Below are 21,760 nucleotides of genomic sequence, written 5' to 3'. Positions count from 1 at the left end.
AATCCTATGGAGCTTTTATGCGAATTTAAAACGGTTACAGTTCAAAAAGTATAAATGGTATCAAAAAGTAAGCTATTCCAGACCAGTCTGCCCATTTGGAAGTTTGTATGGCATTTCTAGCTTAAAGCTGGAATCCATAATATTGAAACGGCCACTTATGTTTACGATATTACAACAAAGAACTTACTTCAAATAGCGGTCTTTTCAAACAGCACTTACACTAAAAGGGCATTATCATATTTTTCACAGAATTATTCCAATCCTCATAGTGTGGAAATATATATATATATATATATATATATACACTGCTCAAAAAAATAAAGGGAACACTAAAAATAACACATCCTAGATCTGAATGAATGAAATATTCTTATTAAATACTTTTTTCTTGACATAGTTGAATGTGCTGACAACAAAATCACACAAATTATCAATGGAAATCAAATTTATCAACCCATGAAGGTCTGGATTTGGAGTCACACTCAAAATTAAAGTGGAAAACCACACTACAGGCTGATCCAACTTTGATGTAATGTCCTTAAAACAAGTCTAAATGAGGCTCAGTAGTGTGTGTGGCCTCCACGTGCCTGTATGACCTCCCTACAACGCCTGGGCATGCTCCTGATGAGGTGGCGGATGGTCTCCTGAGGGATCTCCTCCCAGACCTGGACTAAAGCATCCGCCAACTCCTGGACAGTCTGTGGTGCAACGTGGCGTTGGTGGATGGAGCGAGACATGATGTCCCAGATGTGCTCAATTGGATTCAGGTCTGGGGAACGGGCGGGCCAGTCCATAGCATCAATGCCTTCTTCTTGCAGGAACTGCTGACACACACCACATGACGTCTAGCATTGTCTTGCATTAGGAGGAACCCAGGGCCAACCGCACCAGCATATGGTCTCACAAGGGGTCTGAGGATCTCATCTCGGTACCTAATTGCAGTCAGGCTACCTCTTGCGAGCTCATGGAGGGCTGTGCGGCCCCCCAAAGAAATGCAACCCCACACCATGACTGACCAACCGCCAAACCGGTCATGCTGGAGGATGTTGCAGTTCTCCACGGCGTCTCCAGACTGTCATGTCTGTCACATGTGCTCAGTGTGAACCTGCTTTCATCTGTGAAGAGCACAGGGCGCCAGTGGCGAATTTGCCAATCTTGGTGTTCTCTGGCAAATGAAAAACGTCCTGCACGGTGTTGGGCTGTAAGCACAACGCCCACCTGTGAACGTCGGGCCCTCATACCACCCTCATGGAGTCTGTTTCTGACCGTTTAAGCAGACACATGCACATTTGTGGCCTGCTGGAGGTCATTTTGCAGGGCTCTGGCAGTGCTCCTCCTGCTCCTCCTTGCACAAAGGCGGAGGTAGCGGTCCTGCTGCTGGGTTGTTGCCTTCCTACGGCCTCCTCCACATCTCCTGATATACTGGCCTGTCTCCTGGTAACGCCTCCGTGCTCTGGAAACTACGCTGACAGACACAGCTAACCTTCTTGCCACAGCTCGCATTGATGTGCCATCCTGCATGAGCTGCACTACCTGAGACACTTGTGTGGGTTGTAGACTCCGTCTCATGCTACCACAAGAATGAAAGCACCGCCAGCATTCAAAAGTGAACAAAACATCAGCCAGGAAGCATAGAAACTGAGAAGTGGTCTGTGGTCCCCACCTGCAGAACCACTCCTTTATTGGGGGTGTCTTGCTAATTGCCTATAATTTCCACATGTTGTCTATTCCATTTGCACAACATCATGTGAAATGTATTGTCAATCAGTGTTGCTTCCTAAGTGGACAGTTTGATTTCACAGAAGTGTGATTGACTTGGAGTTACATTGTGTTGTTTAAGTGTTTAAGAGTAGTGTATATATATCCGACTTCAACTGATATATATATATATATACACACACACACAGTTGAAGTATATATCCAATATATAATATTTCCACACTATGAGGATTGTAATAATTCTGTGAAAAATATGACGTTTACATACACTTAGGTTGGAATCATTAAAACTCGTTTTTCAACCACTCCACAAATGTCTTGTTAACAAACTATAGTTTTGGCAAGTCTGTTAGGACATCCACTTTGTGCATGACAAGTCATTTGTACAATAATTGTTTACAGACAGATTATTTCACTTTTAATTCACTAAGTTGACTGTGCCTTTAAACAGCTTGGAAATTTCCAGAAAATTATGTCATGGCTTTAGAAGCTTCTGATAGGCTAATTAACATCATGAGTTAATTGGAGGTGTACCTGTGGATGTATTTCAAGGCTTACCTTCAAACTCAGTGCCTCTGCTTGACATCATGGGAAAATTAAAATAAATCAGCCAAAAAAGAATTATAAACCTCCACAAGTCTGGTTCATCATTGGGAGCAATTTTGAAACACCTGAAGGTACCATATTCATTTGTACAAACAATAGTATGCACGTTTAAACACCATGGGACCACGCAGCCGTCATACACCAGCTGTCAGGAGGAATGGGCAAAACTTCACCCAACTTATTGTGGGAAGCTTGTGGAAGGCTACCTGAAACATTTGACCCAAGTTAAACAATTTAAAGGCAAAGCTACCAAATACTAATTGAGTGCATCTTCTGACCCACTGGGAATGTGATAATAATAAATATAAGCTGAAATAAGTTACTCTCTCTACTATTATTCTGACATTTCACATTCTTTAAATAAAGTGGTGATCCTAACTGACCTAAGACAGGGAATTTGTACTAGGATTAAATGTGAGGAATTGTGAAAAACTCAGTTTAAATGTATTTGGCTCAGGTGTATGTAAACTTCCGACTTCAGCTGTACATATACAACAGAGGTAAATCGAGTTTTTCACTGCACTAGACCTTTAAGGATTTTATCAAGAATGGAAAGGGAAATATTCTGGAACTGAAGGCTACACATTTGAAACTATATAAATTGGGATTGTGTTGTATTTTTGTATCAAACCATGTTGTAATTTAATGTTTCACAAATTCTCTATATATATAATTTATTTTTAGTGTGTTCGTGGTAGTGAAGGGTAACTTTTCCATTGTTTATTAATAGAACAACGGGATAAAACTCAATAGTAAACCTTTATATTTCTTACAGGTATACAGTTATTAGGCCAGTAGGCCTACAGTGGCATAGTGTACTTTGTTGAAGAAACAATGCCTGAATAGGAATGTGATAGAGAGAGTAATTTGTTATTCGTTAGAAGTCGTTATCTTAAAGCTGGAATTCTTAATGGTGAAACAGCCATATTCGTTTGCGATATTACAACAGCAAAGATGCTACTGCAAACAACGAACACTGTTTTTTCCCTCTGACATCTTCATATGTGCTAGAAGAGCACACAATGTACTGCAATGTTTTTAACATGCTGCACAACGCTCCTCGGCTCTGCTACAAAAACAATAACAATGGTGGTGGGGCGGTCAGTGGTGCCGTTTCCCTCTACTGCGGATTCCATCTTTAAACAGTGACCATTGAAGTCTATGGCCATTGAAATGCATTGGGATTTTGAAAATGTGGAAGAATATGTTATCAATATGTTATCAATATGTTATCAACGGTATCAGTGCCAGTCTGCACACTTAGCAATTTCTTTGATACTGAGACATAACTTCTTCCCCACAGAACAGGCTATGGTTCTGGAGTGACGGATCTAAATTTGATCACCAGAACTGGGCGAAAGACGAGCCCAATAACTATAAGGGTGCCAGAGAGCCATGTGTTCAGATGAACTTTGGAGGTACAGTAAGCCCACTATCATTCACTGATCCATTCATCAAATTAAACGTTATTCATAGTAAGTATAACAAATAAATCTGACACAGACACTTTTATTTGAATTTTTGTGTGTGTATATCTGAATTGATTTGAAAGGTCATTTCTATTCTGTGTTTCCTCTTAAGGTAAAGATGCCTGGAATGATGAATTATGTGGAAGGAGATATCCCTCTGTGTGCTCCATAAGGACCTGTTAAATCCATCAAACTATCAACTGAACCCAAGCATTCTACTGCGTAGTGTCAGCAACCGAACTGAAAAATGTTTATGGTAAAATCAAATACTTTTTGAAGATTATTTGTTTCTGTAAAATGAAAGTTTTAGTTACTTGTTGTACATAAATGTTGTGGTTTGTTGTCAATAAAAATGGGTTTGTTTGTGCATTATTTTCTCTCGTGAGTTTTTATTAACCATCAATGATAGCGCCATATTTGTCAAGGCCTTCGAAATGTTTCTTAAAGATACATTCTAGCATCTGTTCAGTGGTCATTTCAATTATTTGATCCTTAATCTTGAAGAATATAATGAATATAATTATCAGGTTTGAAGGTAAGACCCAGATGCAGACTGCGTCAAAGTAACAATGTGGGTACAGGGTCAGGACAGGCAAGGGTCAAAAACCAGGAAGATAGGAAAAGAGAGACTGGGGAAAAGCAGGAGCTGACAAAAATGTTGGTTGGCTTGACAAATAAGACGAGCAACAGAAACAGAGAACAAAGGTATAAATACCCAGGGGATAATGGGGAAGATGGGCATAACATGGAGGGGGGTGGAGACAATCACAAATACAGGTGAAACAGATCAGGGTGTGACAATATAGCTTTAAAATAAGTAATGTGGATGTCATAGACTATCAGAGCATCGTCCATGAATTTGAGAGTTGTTACATTTCCCTACACCAGTGGTTCCCAAACTTTCTATAGTCCCGTACCCCTTCAAACATTCAACCTCCAGCTGCATACCCCCTCTAGCACCAGGGTCAGCGCACTCTCAAATGATGTTTTTGCCATCATGGTAAGCTTGCCACACACACAATACAATACATTTATTAAACATTAAAATTAGTGTGAGTTTTTCACAACCTGGCTCGTGGGAAGTAACAAAGAGCTCTTATAGGACCCGGGCACAAATAATAATATAATAATCAATCATTTTGCTCTTTATTTAGCCATCTTACAACTTTATTTGTTCATTGAAAATTGTGAATAACCACAGGTTAATGACAAGGGTGTGCTTGAAAGGATACAGGGGCCCATTATCAGCAACCGTCTCTCCTGTGTTCCAATGGCATGTTGAGTTAGCTAATCCAAGTTTATCATTTTAAAAGGCAAATGAATCATTAGAAAACCCTTTTGCAATTGTTAGCACAGCTAAAAATGTTGTTCTGATTGAAACAATACAACTGGCCTTTAGACTAGTTGAGAGTCTGGAGCATCAGCATTTGTGGGTTCGATTTCAGGCTCAAAATGGCTAGAAACAAAGAACTTTCTTCTGAACCTCATCTGTTATGAGAAATGAAGGCTATTCCTTGTGAGAAATTGCCAAGAAACTGAATCTCATACAATACTGTGTACAACTCTTCACAGAACAGCGTAAACTGGCTCTAACCAGAATAGAAAGAGGAGTGGGAGACCCCAGTGCACAACTGAGCAAGAGGATAAGTACATCAGAGTGGCTAGTAACTGTAACGATTCCCGTTGGTGGAAGGAGAGAAGGAGCTAAATGCAGCATGGCAAGTGTTCATCATATTTTAATTGAAAAACGGAACACTACACAAAATAACAAAGAGAAAACGAAACAGTTCTGCCAGGTGAACAGACACTAAACCAAAATTAAACACCCACAACCAAAATTGGGAAAACAGGCTACCTAAGTATGATTCTCAATCAAAGACAACGAATGACACCTGCCTCTAAGAACCATACTAGGCCAAACACATAGAAATATAACAGAGAAAAAAGACTACCCACCCCAACTCACGCCCTGACCAACCTAACACAAAGACATAAAAAAGGAAGTAAGGTCAGAACGTGACAGAAACAGACGCCTCTCAAGTCCTCATCTGCAGCTTCATTAAATAGTACCCGCAAAACACCAGTCTCAACATCAACAGTGAAGAGGCGACTCCGGGATAAGAAATGTTTAAAAAAAAATCTTATTTAACCAGGTAGGCTAGTTGAGAACAAGTTCTCATTTGCAACTGCGACCCGGCCAAGATAAAGTAAAGCAGTTTGACACATACAACAACAGAGTTACACATGGAATAAACAAACATACAATCAATAATACAGTAGAAAAAGTCTATAAACAACATGTGCAAATGAGGTAGGATAAGGGAGGTAAGGCAATAAATAGACCATGGTGGCGAAGTCATTACAATATAGCAATTAAACACTGGAGTGGTGGAATGTGCAGAAGATGAATGTCCAAGTAACAGGGCAGACGTTTTTTAGAATCCCAGAATGTAGCTTTGTGTTTCCAAACTCTCACTGGGTATAGAAATGTGTGAGTACAAGATGTGCTCGATAGAGCCAAACGTATTAGACTTGTATGGGATGGTGTGATACTCACTGTGTGATTGACTCTCTCCGTGAACAGCTAGCTAGTATAATATCCTACTATACAGCAGCTGAAGAATCTAACACTGTAAAAGTGAGAAAAAAATCGATAATGTAATAGTTGCTGGTTGAAAATACAAGCTACACAGGACATTCCCATCAGCAGGTTTCGCATGGGTGGAGTTTGGTTTGCCTGGTGACATCACCATGTGGTAAAAGTTAATAGACCAATAACAAAGAGTTTGAAATCTCTGCCAATAACAACACATTTCAGTTTACATATCCCTCCCATTAGGCCCCTCTGCTCTGGTGGATTGATTCACATATGAGTCCCTCCAGGATTTGTTGAGATATTTGCTGGCAAAAAAATGCTTTGTTTTTCTGGGGGAATTCTGACTTTTTCCCTGGCAATATGATTTTGTCCAATTTGTCTCGAAAATGCGCTGACGAGGGTCACGGGGAAAAGTGTGTAGAAGTGTGACTTGATTAAACCATATAATACGCTATTATGTGCGGTGATTGGTTGAAATTGCTAGCGCTCCTTTTGTACTGCGGTGATGGGTCAGTCATTCGATAATTGCGATGTCTTGACTGTCCCCAATGTTGCCTGCATGTGCCTGGAGTCAAAACGCCCCCGAGACCGCTTGAAGGAAGCAGACAATTGAGCAGTATCTGAAAAAGCGTGACCCCAAGTTTCAGATGGTCTTATAGCCCCAAGTGTGTGGCATGAGGTTGCGAGAACATTTCCCCCTCTATTTTTGGGAAATGTCAACGACCTGCTTTGAATTCATTGAATCCATTCTCAGAGAACACGGATACGTATAACACGTAGCTTCATGTCTGATTCGTAATTGGATCATATCCTATCTAAATAATATGTACTATTGAAACGGACATCCACCAGGCACCAGACAGCATTCCTTTTCACAGTGCATTAGCCTACGCTCGGACACCGGGGTTTATCTTGGACTAGGACACTCTCGAGATGTCTTTTTTTGGGATTACTCGTGGCGAGAGGCGCTCCCATCGAGCGCGACCTGGCTGGTGAATTGTTCAATTTCTTTCGCTACGGGTTAACTGAAACTCAATGGCTTCGTCTCGCAAACTGGGTCGGCGGAGAAATGTCACTACCTGGCCAAGAATGTCTTCAACTTTCTGGGCTGTGGTGCTACTGACCAGTCTGCTCATAATATACTGCGGTAAGGAAATGGACAGTTTCAGTAGGTTATAAGTGCGCACTTGCCGGTGTTGCTGCTTTAAGTGTGTTTTTATGGGATTTATGTCGATAATGGTTTTTGATTGGCTGATTATTGCCTTGGATAGAATGTATGCAGATTGTGTATGTTAACAATTGAATTGGTAGAGATGAAGATTGAATGTCTTCAACACTGCAACATCAGCTCAATGGAAGCATGTGTAGAGTTGCAGACAATTAGTTTAACAACAGCAGCATTTTCTCTACGCTAATAGACTATATTATAGTTTACACTTCCTCATGAAAAAAACGCTTTTCCCCCCCGTTTTTCTTCTTGTTAGCGTATGATGAGGGTCGCCGGTTTGCCTGGGCGGGCGTCCCTGGTCAAGAAAAGTTTGAAAACTCCTCGCCTTTCGTCGTTTGCTGTCCGCAGCACTAGTACTGAAAGGTGCCCTGCGGAAAATTCTCCCCACGTCCAAACCTGATTTACATTGTCAGCACCAGCTCACGATTCCTCCTGTTCAGCTGAGCGTGCAGTGTTTAGGAACAGCAGACACTCAAATACAATTCGTTGTCACGCATCCTTGCTGCAACAAAACGATTAACTTTGTTGTAAAAGTAATAAACCATATAGTGCGCCATGAAGGAGTATACCCAGCGCGAAACGTGCTGGAGTCCTATACAAATTGATAGCCTGTACGCAGTGGTTTTGAAATGTCACCGTTTTTTACTTAGCGAAAATTCTGACTATGGCAAGCAAACTGAAGAAACGTGTATGTTGGTATGTCCTAAGAAAGAAAAATACTTCCAAAATGTGGGTCTCCTCCAACCTCTCTCTCTCTCTGGCCTTTCAAATCAATTCAAGGTCAGGGCTCTGTGCAGGCTAGTCAAGTTCTTCCACACCGATCTCGACAAACCATTTGTGCACAGGGGCTTTGTCATGCTGAAACAGGAAAGGACCGTCCCGAGTTGTACAGCGGTCGAAGGCACTGCCTCTCAGTGCTAGAGGCGTCACTACAGACCCTGGTTCGATTCCAGACTGTATCACAACCGGACGTGATTGGAAGTCCCATAGGACGGAGCACAACAAGAATTTGTTCTTAACTGACTTGTCTAGCTAAATAAGTTACATCAAAATAGTCTAGAATGTAATTGTATGCTGTAGCGTTAACATTTCCCTTCACTAGAACTAAGGGGTCTAGCCAGAACCATGAAGAACAGCACCTGACCATTATTCCTCCTTCAACAAACTTTATAGTTGCCACTATGCATTCGGGCAGGCAGTGTTTTTTTCCTGCCATCCTCCAAGTCCAGATTTGTCTGTTGGACTGTTAGATGGTGAAGCGTGATTCATCACTCCAGAGAACGCGTTTCCACTGCTCCAACGCTTGGAATTGCACATGGTGATCTTAGGCTGCTCGGCCATGAAAACACATTTCATGAAACTCCCGATGGACAGTTCTTGTTGCTTTCAGAGGCAGTTTGGAACTCGGTAGTGAGTTTTGCAAACGAGGACAGACAATTTTTTACACACATCAGCAGTCGGCAATCCCGTTCTGTGAGTCTTTTGTTTAGAGATGTATCTACAGTGGGGCAAAAAAGTATTTAGTCAGCCACCAATTGAAAGTTCTCCCACTTAAAAAGAGGAGGCCTGTAATTTTCATCATAGCTTCAATTATGACAGACAAATTGAGAAGAAAAAAATCCAGAAAATCACATTGTAGGATTTTTTATTAATTTATTTGCAAATTATGGTGGAAAATAAGTATTTGGTCAATAACAAAAGTTTATCTCAATACTTTGTTATATACCCTTTGTTGGCAATGACAGAGGTCAAATGTTTTCTGTAAGTCTACACAAGGTTTTCACACACTGTTGCTGGTATTTTGGCCCATTCCTCCATGCAGATCTCCTCTAGAGCAGTGATGTTTTGGGGCTGTTGCTGGGCAACACGGACTTTCAACTCCCTCCAAAGATTTTCTATGGGGTTGAGATCTGGAGACTGGCCAGGCCACTCCAGGACCTTGAAATGCTTCTTACGAAGCCACTCCTTCGTTGCCCGGGCGGTGTGTTTGGGATCATTGTCATGCTGAAAGACCCAGCCACATTTCATCTTCAATGCCCTTGCTGATGGAAGGAGGTTTTCACTCAAAATCTCACGATACATGGCCCCATTCATTCTTTCCTTTACACTGATCAGTCGTCCTGGTCCCTTTGCAGAAAAACAGCCCCAAAGCATGATGTTTTCACACCCATGCTTCACAGTAGGTATATTGTTCTTTGGATGCAACTCAGCATTCTTTGTCCTTCAAACACAACGAGTGTAATTTTTACCAAAAAGTTATATTTTGGTTTCATCTGACCATACGACATTCTCCCAAGCTTCTTCTGGATCATCCAAATGCTCTCTAGCAAACTTCAGACAGGCCTGGACATGTACTGGCTTAAGCAGGGGGACACGTCTGGCACTGCAGGATTTGAGTCCCTGGCGGCGTAGTGTGTTACTGATGGTAGGCTTTGTTACTTTGGTCCCAACTCTAATAATTAATAATTGCTCCCACAGTTGATTTCTTCAAACCAAGCTGCTTACCTATTGCAGGTTCAGTCTTCCCAGCCTGGTGCAGGTCTACAATTTAGTTTCTGGTGTTCTTTGACACCTCTTTGGTCTTTGGCCATAGTGGAGTTTGGAGTGTGACTGTTTGAAGTTGTAGACAGGTGTCTTTTATACAGGTATAACAAGTTCAAACAGGTGCCATTAATACAGGTAACGTGTGGATTACAGAGGAGCCTCTTAAAGAAGAAGTTACAGGTCTGTGAGAGCCAGAAATCTTGCTTGTTTGTAGGTGACCAAATACTTATTTTCCACCATAATTTGCAAATAAATCATTAAAAATCCTACAATGTGATTTTCTGGATTTTTTTCCTTCTCATTTTGTCTGTCATAGTTGAAGTGTACCTATGATGAAAAGTACAGGCCTCTCATCTTTTTAAGTGGGAGAACTTGCACAATTTGTGGTTGACTAAATACTTTTTTGCCCCACTGTAGCTAGCTAAACAATGAACCATAATTCCAACCCATACAGTACAAACGGATTGTTATAGCTGGCCACCATGCATGAAATGATGTGGTATGAATCTGCAGGTAGCATAAAGCTAAACAACTATTTTCAATGTTAGCTAGCTAACTTTAGGTTATAACTAGCAATGCAAATAGTTTCTACTACACAGATCATGCACATAACGATAGCTAGTGTGCCAGCAAGCTAACATTTGCTAGCTATCTAAAAGTACGCTTTAACTTGCAATGAAAACAACCTTTTGACAAAATTAGAAATGTATAATATCTGAAAATGTAGCTAGACTCGTACTGTATACATGGATGAACGCTTCATGGCAGACTGGGACCACTTTAGCTAAGTAAGTATCCTGTGTCACTTCCGTTTTGTTTGTAGCTACAGCTTGTTTGGCCCATTGTGTCAAGTCGCTCCGGTTCACACTGACAGAACGTGCTGAAAGTCGTCCATCACAACTTTTTCCACTGATCTTTGTCGATAGCACCTGCTAAATTCAGGGCAGCAATGTTGTTGAGAGCAGTAGCAACAATTTTGCAGTTCTCCATGGCAAACCAATCTGAACAGACCAATCATGGAAGACCAATCTGAACTCATCGCTTGGCATGTCCAGCCCATCTGTTATCTCAGTCATGGCTAATGGGAAGGTTCCTGACTTTTTTCCCGTGGCTAAACCAACTAGGCTCATCATTTAGCTATTTTATTTGTATTTACGGATGGCATACAAGTATGGTATTAAGTTACATGAAAGTTCACATGTTCCCAAAGACATCACCTGTGAAGTAGTGTTGTGCGACATATGCCTAGCTTCCTGAAATGGGTCACATATGGTCATCCATTTGGCAGGAGGTTAGAAAGTACAGCTTAGTTTCCACCACATCTCTCTCTCGCTTTCTCTCTTTCTCTTCTCTCTCTGAATTCTGTTAGTTGCACACCTTCTCTTGTCCTTGTGGTTTTTTCCAGTGGGAATTGGAGGTCTTGATGCATCACTTCACAGCAAAAAAGGAGAACACAAGTCAATATCACAGGATGGTGGTACCAGGCAGTCATTTTAGGGACTGTAACTGGATTTCTTTTTGTAAAACACAATGCAGCATTTTTCCATTAGGCACCAATGCCGCAACACCACAGTGTGGTATCAATGTGTTGTCCATGCACAAGGAATAGGAAATCCGTGGCATTGTTTGATTGACATTGGTTTGTATTCAGTATGGCCCTTAGATCTTGATTGGTATTTTGGGGCTATGGCTTTGATTAGGAAGGAATCCAGTGGATTTGACCCTCCCATTTTAACACACAATCAATAATGTCTTGGTCAAAACACAAGGGCTCCTCTACCTATTCAGGCCACTGGCCTTAGGCTGATATACACAAACCTTGATGTATGTAAAAATTGATGGCACCTTTAACAAGACTCTGAGAAAATTATGTTTGTGGGTTATGTCAGTTATGCAAGAATATTGAAGAGTTTATTTCCAAAACACTATATCCACCAATCTTTCACATTTGTGTTTTTTCATCAGAAATGATTGCTTATGGGTAGGGTTGGTCCTGTAAGTCACTCTTGATAAGAGCGTCTGCTGAATTACTGAAATGTAAATGTTTCAAAATTCTGGGAATTTTGAAACCCTACTTACCTTCATGTTTGTAAAATACTGTATGACTGTTCTCTGATTTTTTTTTAATAAGAGAAAATGTTTTTTTTTGCTAGCAATGATCAACAACCAATTTGGCAGAGCTGTAATAGGCCTGGGCGATTTGGCCAAAATATCATATGGTAGTATTACATTTGTTTTGATGGTTTGACGGTATTTTATGTTTTTAAATAATACAAATTCAAAATTTGCTTTATGAGTAGGGCATGACCCTAGGGGGTAACATATACAATATAAATATAAAAGGATGTGGACACTGCTATTTCAGCCACACCCGTTGATGACCGAGGTATAAAATCGAGCACACAGCCATGCAATCTCCACAGAAAAACATTGGCAGTAGAATGGTCTTACTGAACAGCTCAGTAACTTTCAATGTGGCACCGTCATTGGATGCCACTTTTCCAAATCGTCAGCTAATCAAATTGCCCTGCTAGAGCTGCCCCGGTCAACTGTAAGTGCTGTTATTGTGACGTGGAAAAGTATTGGAGCAACAACGGCTCAGCCATGAAGTGGTAGGTCACACAAGCTCACAGAATAGGACCGCCAAATGCTGAAGTGCGTAGTGTGTAGAAATCGTCTGTCCTTGATTACAACACTCACTACCGAGTTTCAAACTGCCTCTGGAAGCAATGTCAGCACAAGAACTGTTAATCGGGAGCTTGGGTTTCCATGGCCGAGCAGCTGCACACAAGCCTAAGATCACCATGTGCAATGCCAAGCGTCGGCTGGAGTGGTGTAAAGCTCGCCACCATTGGATTCTGGAGCAGTGGAAACACGTTCTCTAGAGTGATGAATCACGCTTCTTCGCCATCTGGCAGTTTGACAGACGAATCTGGTTTTGGCAGATGCCAGGAGAACGCTACCTGCCTAAATGCATAGTGCCAACTGTAAAGTTTGGTGGAGGATAAATAATTGTCTGGGACTGTTTTTCATGGTTCGACTCCTGAGTGACGCAGTGGTCTAAGGCACTGCATCTTTGCAAGAGGTGCCACTGCAGTCCCTGGTTTGAATCCAGGCTGCAACACACCCGGCTGTGATTGGGAGTCCCATAGGGTGGCGCACAATTGGCCCGGCGTCATCTGGGTTTGGCTGGGGTTTGTTCTTAATTGACTTGCCTAGTTAAAGAAAAAATACATTTGAAAAAGTAGCGAAGTAAACTAAAAAATGGACGTCACACACGGCATATCACATTTAACGATCCAAACTTTCAAAACCTGTTATAGAAGATAAAGTAAATGCCCAAACCGGTCAGTGGATCAATACCGGTATATCATAAAATACTGTATACCGCCCAGACCTAACATGTATTGACTCAGGGGGTTGAATACTTATGTAATCAAGTTATATGAGGGGGTTTTTCTCAAACTCTAACATCTGTAAAAAAATATATATTCCACTTTGACATTACAAAGTATTTTGTGTAGACGGTTGACAAAAAATGACAGTTCAATCTTTTTGAATCCCACTTTGTAACACAACAAAATGTGGAAAGAGTAAAGTGGTTTGATTACTTTCTGGAGGCACTGGATAGCGATTTGGAATGAAATCCTTGATATCAAGAATATCAATGGAAGCTACCCACATTGCCAGACTACCGCCAGCCTGATAACGCTGTACCTTATACCCTGTGGTATATGCTGTCAGCGCAGTAAATGGGGAGAGTGAAAGGGCTGTTAGGTTCTGTTAGGTTGGCGGGTCAAAATGGATAGGTGTATGTGGATCATTTTCTGAAAGCAAAAAAAGCTGCCTGAAAGCAAAAGCACCTGTGCTCTGTTTGAGATGATTTAAGCCACTACTCCCTAAATGGCACTGAAAATAATCTCATCCATGAGACCTGTCATTATGGAGCAAGACCACACACACACTCCACCTCTTCCCCTTACAATGCATTTCCTTGTTACTCATTCTTTTTGCTCTGAAAAGCATTGGGAGGACTGGCAGCTTGTTAGTGAGAAGGGTTGCATTGATTTCAGTGACTCATGCAGTAGATGTGTCCTGACATCACTTTACTACGTTCCTGGCTTTCAGAACCTCAGTCAATTTGGAGTATGTGTGTGCGTGTACTCTGGTAGGTCTGCATAGCTCCCTTCTGTCTCTCTCCCTCTTTCTCGCTATCTCTCTACACACACACACACACACACGCACACACGCACACACGCACACACACACACACACACACACACACACACACACACACACACACACACACACACACACACACACAGAGGAGCAGAGCAAGACAGCGAGTGGGAGAGAATGTGATTAGAAAGTAGATGAGTCTAATCTAATAACAAAGTCATTTGCATGAATGGTGTCAGGCTAAGGTCGCAGCTGTCCTTATTAGGTCTTGAGTGTGATGTGACAATGGCCACGGATTAAGAATATTAGATTTTAAACATTAGACAAGCTTGGCATTGTGGCCTTCTATTGTGTGCTGGCTCCCTCCCCTGGTTGCTACCTGTCATGCAATCTTATTATTCCATTGTGTTCTAATCAATCATGTTAGCGGCACTGGGGGACCTGCATTGTTTTAGATTCGGAACCTGATGACGTCGGATAAGGCAGTTCTGTCATAAATCTTGCTTTTCTGCAGGACATATTTCTACATTGGGACCCACAATGAATGGAAATTGAAACCCATATGGCTTATATGTTACTCTGGCTTTATGACATCATTGTGTTATAATTTCTGTCCTTATCCTGCCACATGCCTAGTACTGAATTAGTCCCAATACTCTAAAATTGCTTGCTTAATTGACTTTATTTCTCAGTTTAGTCAGTTACTTCCATGCGGGCGCAATCTAATTGGTTCTCTGAAACCAGAGAAAAAAGCTCTCACCATACAATGATCATGAGCCCCATGAGGAAATGAAACAGGATGTACATAATCACCATTGTCAGGCAGGGGCGTCACCTGAGTTTCATAACATTCTGGACTCAGCCCTGAAGACCAAGGGCTGAGAGGCTCGTGTTGTGACACAAAACAATCCACAGCATTTTATAAAAAGAAGCTATTGATACTCTGTGGCTAAATTATGCTCTCTGGTGTAGTATTTTCAATGATTTAACTAATTCCTGTACAGACAAGAGAAGACTAATTATATAATTTGGCAAATGTATTTCAATTTATCTGCAGCACTTCCAGCACCCCTTCCTGCTGCTACGTTTTCGTCCATGCTCTCCCCAAGGCCAAATAATCAACACTTCTCCTTACTAACTCAATGGATTATATTCAGTAACCCTATATGAGGCTATCTATCAGCAAGTAGCCTTTGGAGTAAATTCAGTAAGTCAATGAACGCATCTGATTATAATTGTGGATGACTTGGGGAGTTTCACATAACTAGGAGTCTATGAACTAACTAAGCAGCACATTCAGTTGACAAAAACATGTTTTTTTTAACTTAATTGCAGCAGCGCAAAAGATTCAGGGCTGACCAAAAATCATTTGAGGCAGAGCCAGGTCCGGGTGACATGTTGGATTGTTTTTATTTCACACCTGGCAAAGGGCTGGAAAATGGCAATAATATATGTGACTTGTTTCCTGAAACTAGGCATATGTCGCGCATCACTTTTTCACAGGAGAGCCAAACCTTTTTGTTTGTTGTCTAAATGCATTTCTTTTTGGCATAAATACCTTTTGGAACATGTGAACTTTCATGTGCCTTAATAACAAATGTGTATGCCATCTGAAAATACGAATACATTAATACATCATGAGCCTAGTTGGTTTAGCCACAGAAAAAAACAGGAACCTTCCCCCTAGCCATGATTGGCTGAGACGTGCCAAGAGATGAGTTCGGATTGGTCTGCTACGTAGCACGCTACTGTATATATTATGAGCTGGTCAGTATGTGTAGGGAATCTTTTCTAACGCAGCTTTTTTGAAAGATATCACGTAGTAAAACTGCAAAAGTGTTGCTCTCCACTATCTGGAGGACCATGTTTTGAAATCAGTGGAATTAGTATGATAGCTAAGGAGATGGAGAAAATTCTGCCGTTGGATTGCAAATATGCAAAGAGAGAACACACAGAAGACTATTGTATAAAACACCTGTCTCCACATTACATCTTCAAACTAAAGGCAACCATGGCATCCGTGACAGAGAGGGAGAAGTGTCCATCCATGTAAATGGGTAAGATAGTCTAGCTAGCTACATTTTCAGAAATTACACATTTCTAATTTTGTCATGAAGTCATTTTCATTTCATGTTATAGCATACTCTTAGCTATCTAGCTAGCGTTAGCAGGCTGGCTCACTAGCTAACGTTATATGTATGTGAAGTAATGTTATTCCTATGTCAGAGTAATTTGTATTGCTAGTTATAGCCTAATGTTAGCTAGCTAGCTAACATTGAACCTGGTTGGTTAGCTAACTACAAATTCATGCAGGGTAGTAAGGTTATGAGTTGGGATTATGGTTCATTGTTTAGCTAGCTCTACATGTCTAAACAAAAGACTCCACTATACAAGTAACCATTTCAATAAAATGTTCATGATGTCAATGCAACAACTGTCGATAGACAGCTTGTAAATTCGCTCTGGCTGTCTACTCCAATTTCAGAGCACTCTCATCTGAGTGTGCCAGAGCGCACAATAACTGACAAATTTAAGAATGCTTAACACCCGTTGAATATGGCATGATTAAATTGTTGCCAAAGCTCTGGATAACATAAAAGCTGCATAACCAGCTCTGCTAGGGCAGGTAAAATGGTCAGTGAGCTGTTCTCTCATTTGTCTGGAAGTCGCTAGCAAGCTAGCCAACGATAGCCAGTTAGCTTGGGTGTTTGACGGCTGTTAGGTCAGAACGCTCGGATCGAGCCTAGTCCTCGGCCAGAGCGTCCAGGGTGAGCTCTGAACGCTCCAAGAGCAAAACGCTCTGAATTGACCAACGGACAATCTGACAACGCTAGAGCACACTATGAGCGCACTCTGGCACTCCAGATTGAATTTACAAACACACCCGTAATGTAAACCAGTCTTTAGTCTTGAAATCTTTGTTTGTTTAGTACATGGCCTCACATGTGAATCCTTGAAAAGATGGGTGGGGCTAAGGCTAAGAAGGTGTGAACGATGCTGAATGGGTGGAAACAAAGAATAACTCTCCAGTAGGTTTATCAAAATATTCAAGGGCCATTTTTTCAAAAGTGAGATTACAAGTTTATCAACTTTCAAAGCAGAATTACTTTCCCATTGTTCCTCAGCTGTAGTGTATGATATACCATTTTCTAGCTCTGAGTCTCTACTTTTATCCAATGTAAAAACACAATTTCACATTTTGCTACGTAAGACCGAACCGGTTGGTCGCATATGAGTGTAGTATGAACAACGGAAATGGTCCTTTCTCTAGCTAATTAGTCTCACCCATTCAGACACAAAGGCAGTGTCCACATCAAAGTTATTGATGTTCATCCTTAACCTCCTAAACCTCCTAAACTCTTACACTTTGACCTCCGAGGCATGATCATAATGTTCCTTTGGGCAGGATGAGGATGCAGCCGAGTTTTTAAATGAATGTTTTATCAGTTAGGAACACATGGCTGAAGATGTCATTTTTAGAACAAACTGTTCTCTTTTCCACTGAGAGGTGCAACATTTCACTGGCAGAATGTTAACTGAAACTGGGGAAAATGGAATGTGAAAAACACTTGGTTGTGTTCCCTATAGAGTCTAAATGTCCTGGTGTGATTGTTATTGTGTGAGTGTTATTGAGCATTTTCAGGATGGTTGAACATCATTGTCATCTGTGCATGTGTAGGCATGGCTTAGTCAAACCTGCGTTGGCCAAGAGCTGAATGGATACTCGGACCCGAGACAACCTTGCACTAAATCAAATCTTCCAGATGTATCACTCAATTAGCACACCACTCAGTATATTTATTTATATATTTTGTTCGATTGCTTCCTTTTCAGTGTGTCACCCTGATTACTTTGAGGAACACCACAGGGATGCGTTTGATTATGTTCCCTGGCAGACCATCCATCTATGGACTAGGGTAAACAAAAGAGCAATAACAACTCAACAAAGATAAGATTTGATTTATTCCTGTTCCATTTTATCACTAGACTTTACAATTACCTCAAGCCATTATATTTTAGAAGTTATTGTTGGTCCCCTATATACGTTATCTTTTCTAAAAGTGCTGACAGTTTGTTTGCAGGCTGTGCAGATTCACAGTCATATTTTCAGTTCCCCAAGACATCAGAATGAGGCATGCTCAAGTAGGGTTGGGGTCAATGCCATCTGAACTTAATTCACTGAGTGGAAGTCACATTGGATTGAAACATCATTCATGATTAAGAAGATTAATGGTTACACTACTTATCGCAAGCTAGTATTAAGGGACACCCTCTCCCTGAAGCTGATGCCTGATATGTTATTTATACCACAGCATTGTTGAATACTTGTTTCTGGTGGGTTGGAAGTGCATTCAGTGCATGATGAACATGCATTTCTCTGGTCCCTACTGTTGCAGTCATCACCCACATGTTTCCTGATGTTTCACATGTTTCCAGTTTCACCAGCTATTTTTGAATTTGGTTGTCACGTTGGCAGGTTTGATAAGTTAGCAACACACTATTTAGCTAGCTCCTGGCCTAGTGTTTGATATGCAATGCAATCTCCTTGTAATTATCGGTGTTGACAAGTGTCCTAATGAAAAGGTAAACGTTTCTAGCTATACCATACAAAATCAGACACCAACAGTTCATTGTTATGAATGTATACAAATGAATGTCAATAGAAAACGGCTTAAACAAATGCAAATGCAGCTGCTGTTATTCTGGCCGCAGAGGTCCTGATTGTGTAATGCCCCAATCACATGAACCATAAGCACTCCCTTATGCTGCGCCGGATGTCATTCATTTGAATGGGGACCGTCCATAACGGAATGGAATCGCAACGCCCCCTTGCAGTTGAAGGCTCCTTTGTGAGATGGACACTGCATACTTTGACTCTGCATCTTCTTCAGTCCGGCCAGAGTCCGTCAAAGAACAGGAAGTTACCAAACCACAGAAGATGAAAATATGTGGTTTTCGAGGATGGGTTTATGGGATAGCTAGCAACTTTAGAATTTTTGCAAGCTCTGTTAGTTTGGATGGGGAGCGTCGGTACACAGCTATTTTCAGGTCTCTCCGGAGATGTTTAATCGGGTTCAAGTCCAGGCTCTGGCTGGGCCACTCAAGGACATCCAAATGCTATTCCTGCGTTTTCTTGACTGTGTGGTTAGGGTCGTATTAAGGGACATCCTCTCCCTGAAGCTGATGCCTGATGTTATGTTATTTATACCACAGCATTGTTGAATACTTGTTTCTGGTGGGTTGGAAGTGCATTCAGTGCATGATGAACATACATTTCTCCGGTCCCTACTGTTATGACTGTCCAGACCAGGTCAGGTTACAGGAGACAACAACCCGACAGATTATCTCTCAACCCCAACAGAGGAGGAGAGATCTAGGAGTCTGAAGATGTGGGGGGGGTTTATGACCCCTCACGCCCCTGGTAAATCTCAGGCCACAGACATATTCCTTTGTCCTGTTACTATGGAGAACCAGCCTTAGAACATTAAACATTAAATAAAGGGACTTTGGAACAATGGTTTCCGTCAGCCACAATGGTGGTCATGACGATAGATGGAATATGAAAATGTATGTCATTTTTGTTTTGTTATTAAAGGTCAATAGATGACGATATTACGAAAACATTGTAATGTGAAGAGTTTTCCTAGTATATGTTTGAAGTTTATACATTGTAATTTGTATGGAAAATATCCCAATAAAAGATAATGTTTTGGGGAAGATGAAATGTTAAGTTGTCTAAAATTGGATTTGAATAAAATCTAGACCTTGCCTCATTAACTTGGTACGCCCAGAGAATTGCCCTAAAGGCGGTTACGCCCACTTCTGACCCAAGGGTATAAAACCAGTGAGTATAGAATTTACAGGGAGACTATGTTACCCAAGCTGCAGCAAGGTCTAAAAAGTCAACGAACCCAGAACGCAACACAAGTTTGAAGACCAAGAAATCCTTTTCTACCCAAGCTACGGATGAGTAGCTGTGTCTAAGCGGGTGAATTCAAGTCGAACCACCTAGCCTCCATCTCCCATCGAATCGTGGTATCTGAAGGGTTTCATTCCTATGCTGTGAGCTCTGAGCTACAGAGCTGTCTGTCCTCAGAAGACCCTTTTAGAGCAAAGGTTGAGGGAATAGACTCCTAAGCCATAAGTTCACTGACATCGGAAGGACGCTCAGAGGTGCGCCGGAGTAGTGCGTCATCGAACAGCTGAAGGCCTACGCAGAGAATCCTCAGATCATCCCCACATAATTACATCATTATATTCTGACCCATAAGAGTGGCAGTTTGGGGCAAGGCTAGGGTTAGAATAGCATAGCTGAGAAATTCACCCAAATGTATATTTCTCTCGTGTACTTTCTTTTTTCTCTCTCTCTTTGAAATCCCCATTTTGGGTAACATGCGCCATAGTGTGTTGGCCCGTTATACTAAGTTCTAATCAATAGCCTATAATGTGTTTTGTCTATGTGTATCTTTTATCATTATTTTAGCTTTTTAGTCAATAAATATTAAACTAAGATTGGTGTGGTACGAACTCATTGGTGAGACCTGGGTCCATACAGATTCACGGGCTATACGACGTTCAGAACGAGATTGGTAGAGGCAACTGGTTAATTAGCGGCTGTTGTAAAATCGATATTCTGATATTCTTTGAGTTGATTTGGGAAATAGAAACTCAATAAAAACTAGTTTTCCCATGGTGCCCCAGGTTAATGAGTTAATAATTGCTTGTTTCAGTTAATCACGCAATTAGAAACGTGTAATAATTCGATGAACAACAGTCGTCACATTAACTAATACAACGTCACGACACTACTGTTGCAGTCTGAGGTCCTGAACGCTCTGGAGCAGAATTTCATCAAGGATCTCTCTATACTTTGCTCCGTTCATCTTTCCCTCGATCCTAACTAGTCTCCCAGTCCCTGCTGAAAGACATCCCCACAGCATGATGCTGCCACCACTATGCTTCACCTTAGGGATAGTGCCAGGTTTCCTCCAGACATGACGCTTGGCATTCAGGCCAAAGAGTTCAATCTTGGTTTCATCAGACCAGAGAATCTTGTTTCTTATGGTCTGAGAGTCTTTTGGGTTCCTTTTGGCAAACTCAAAGTGGGCTGTCATGTGCCTTTTACTGAGGAGTGGCTTCCATCTGGCCACTCTACCATAAAGGCCTGATTGGTGGAGTGCTGGCAAGATGGTTGTCCTTCTGGAAGGTTCCCCCATCTCCACAGAGGAACTCTGGACCTCTGACAGTGTGACCATCGAGGTATTGATCACCTCCCTGATCAAGGCCCTTCTCCACCAATTGCTCAGTTTGGCAGCCAACTCTAGGAAGAATATTGGTGGTTCCAGACTTCTTCCAGAATGATGGAGGCCTCTGTGACCTTCAATGCTGCAGACATTTTTGGTCTTGGATGTCTACGGA

The 21,760-nt window shown here is 41.5% G+C and overlaps 1 protein-coding gene across 2 annotated transcripts in view; it reads left to right on the top strand.

Annotated features, from left to right (window-relative positions):
• Positions 1 to 6,677: 6,677 nt before the first annotated feature.
• The window catches only part of LOC118359322 (chemokine-like protein TAFA-5), a 118,147-nt gene continuing 103,064 nt past the window's right edge, over positions 6,678 to 21,760 (top strand). For both annotated transcript variants that reach the window (XR_004820637.2, XM_035737817.2), the window contains exon 1: positions 6,678 to 7,537. Coding sequence is in view for 1 of the 2 variants with exons in the window: in XM_035737817.2 (XP_035593710.1) it covers positions 7,426 to 7,537 (112 nt within the window). In the remaining variant the exon portion in view is untranslated. The remainder of the gene's footprint in view (positions 7,538 to 21,760) is intronic.

This window comes from Oncorhynchus keta, chromosome 26 (genome assembly GCF_023373465.1).
Source record: "Oncorhynchus keta strain PuntledgeMale-10-30-2019 chromosome 26, Oket_V2, whole genome shotgun sequence".
Classification (NCBI taxonomy): Eukaryota; Metazoa; Chordata; class Actinopteri; order Salmoniformes; family Salmonidae; genus Oncorhynchus; species Oncorhynchus keta.
The sequence above is the reverse complement of the archived record's forward strand: the minus strand, read 5'-3'. Positions and strand labels throughout refer to the sequence as shown.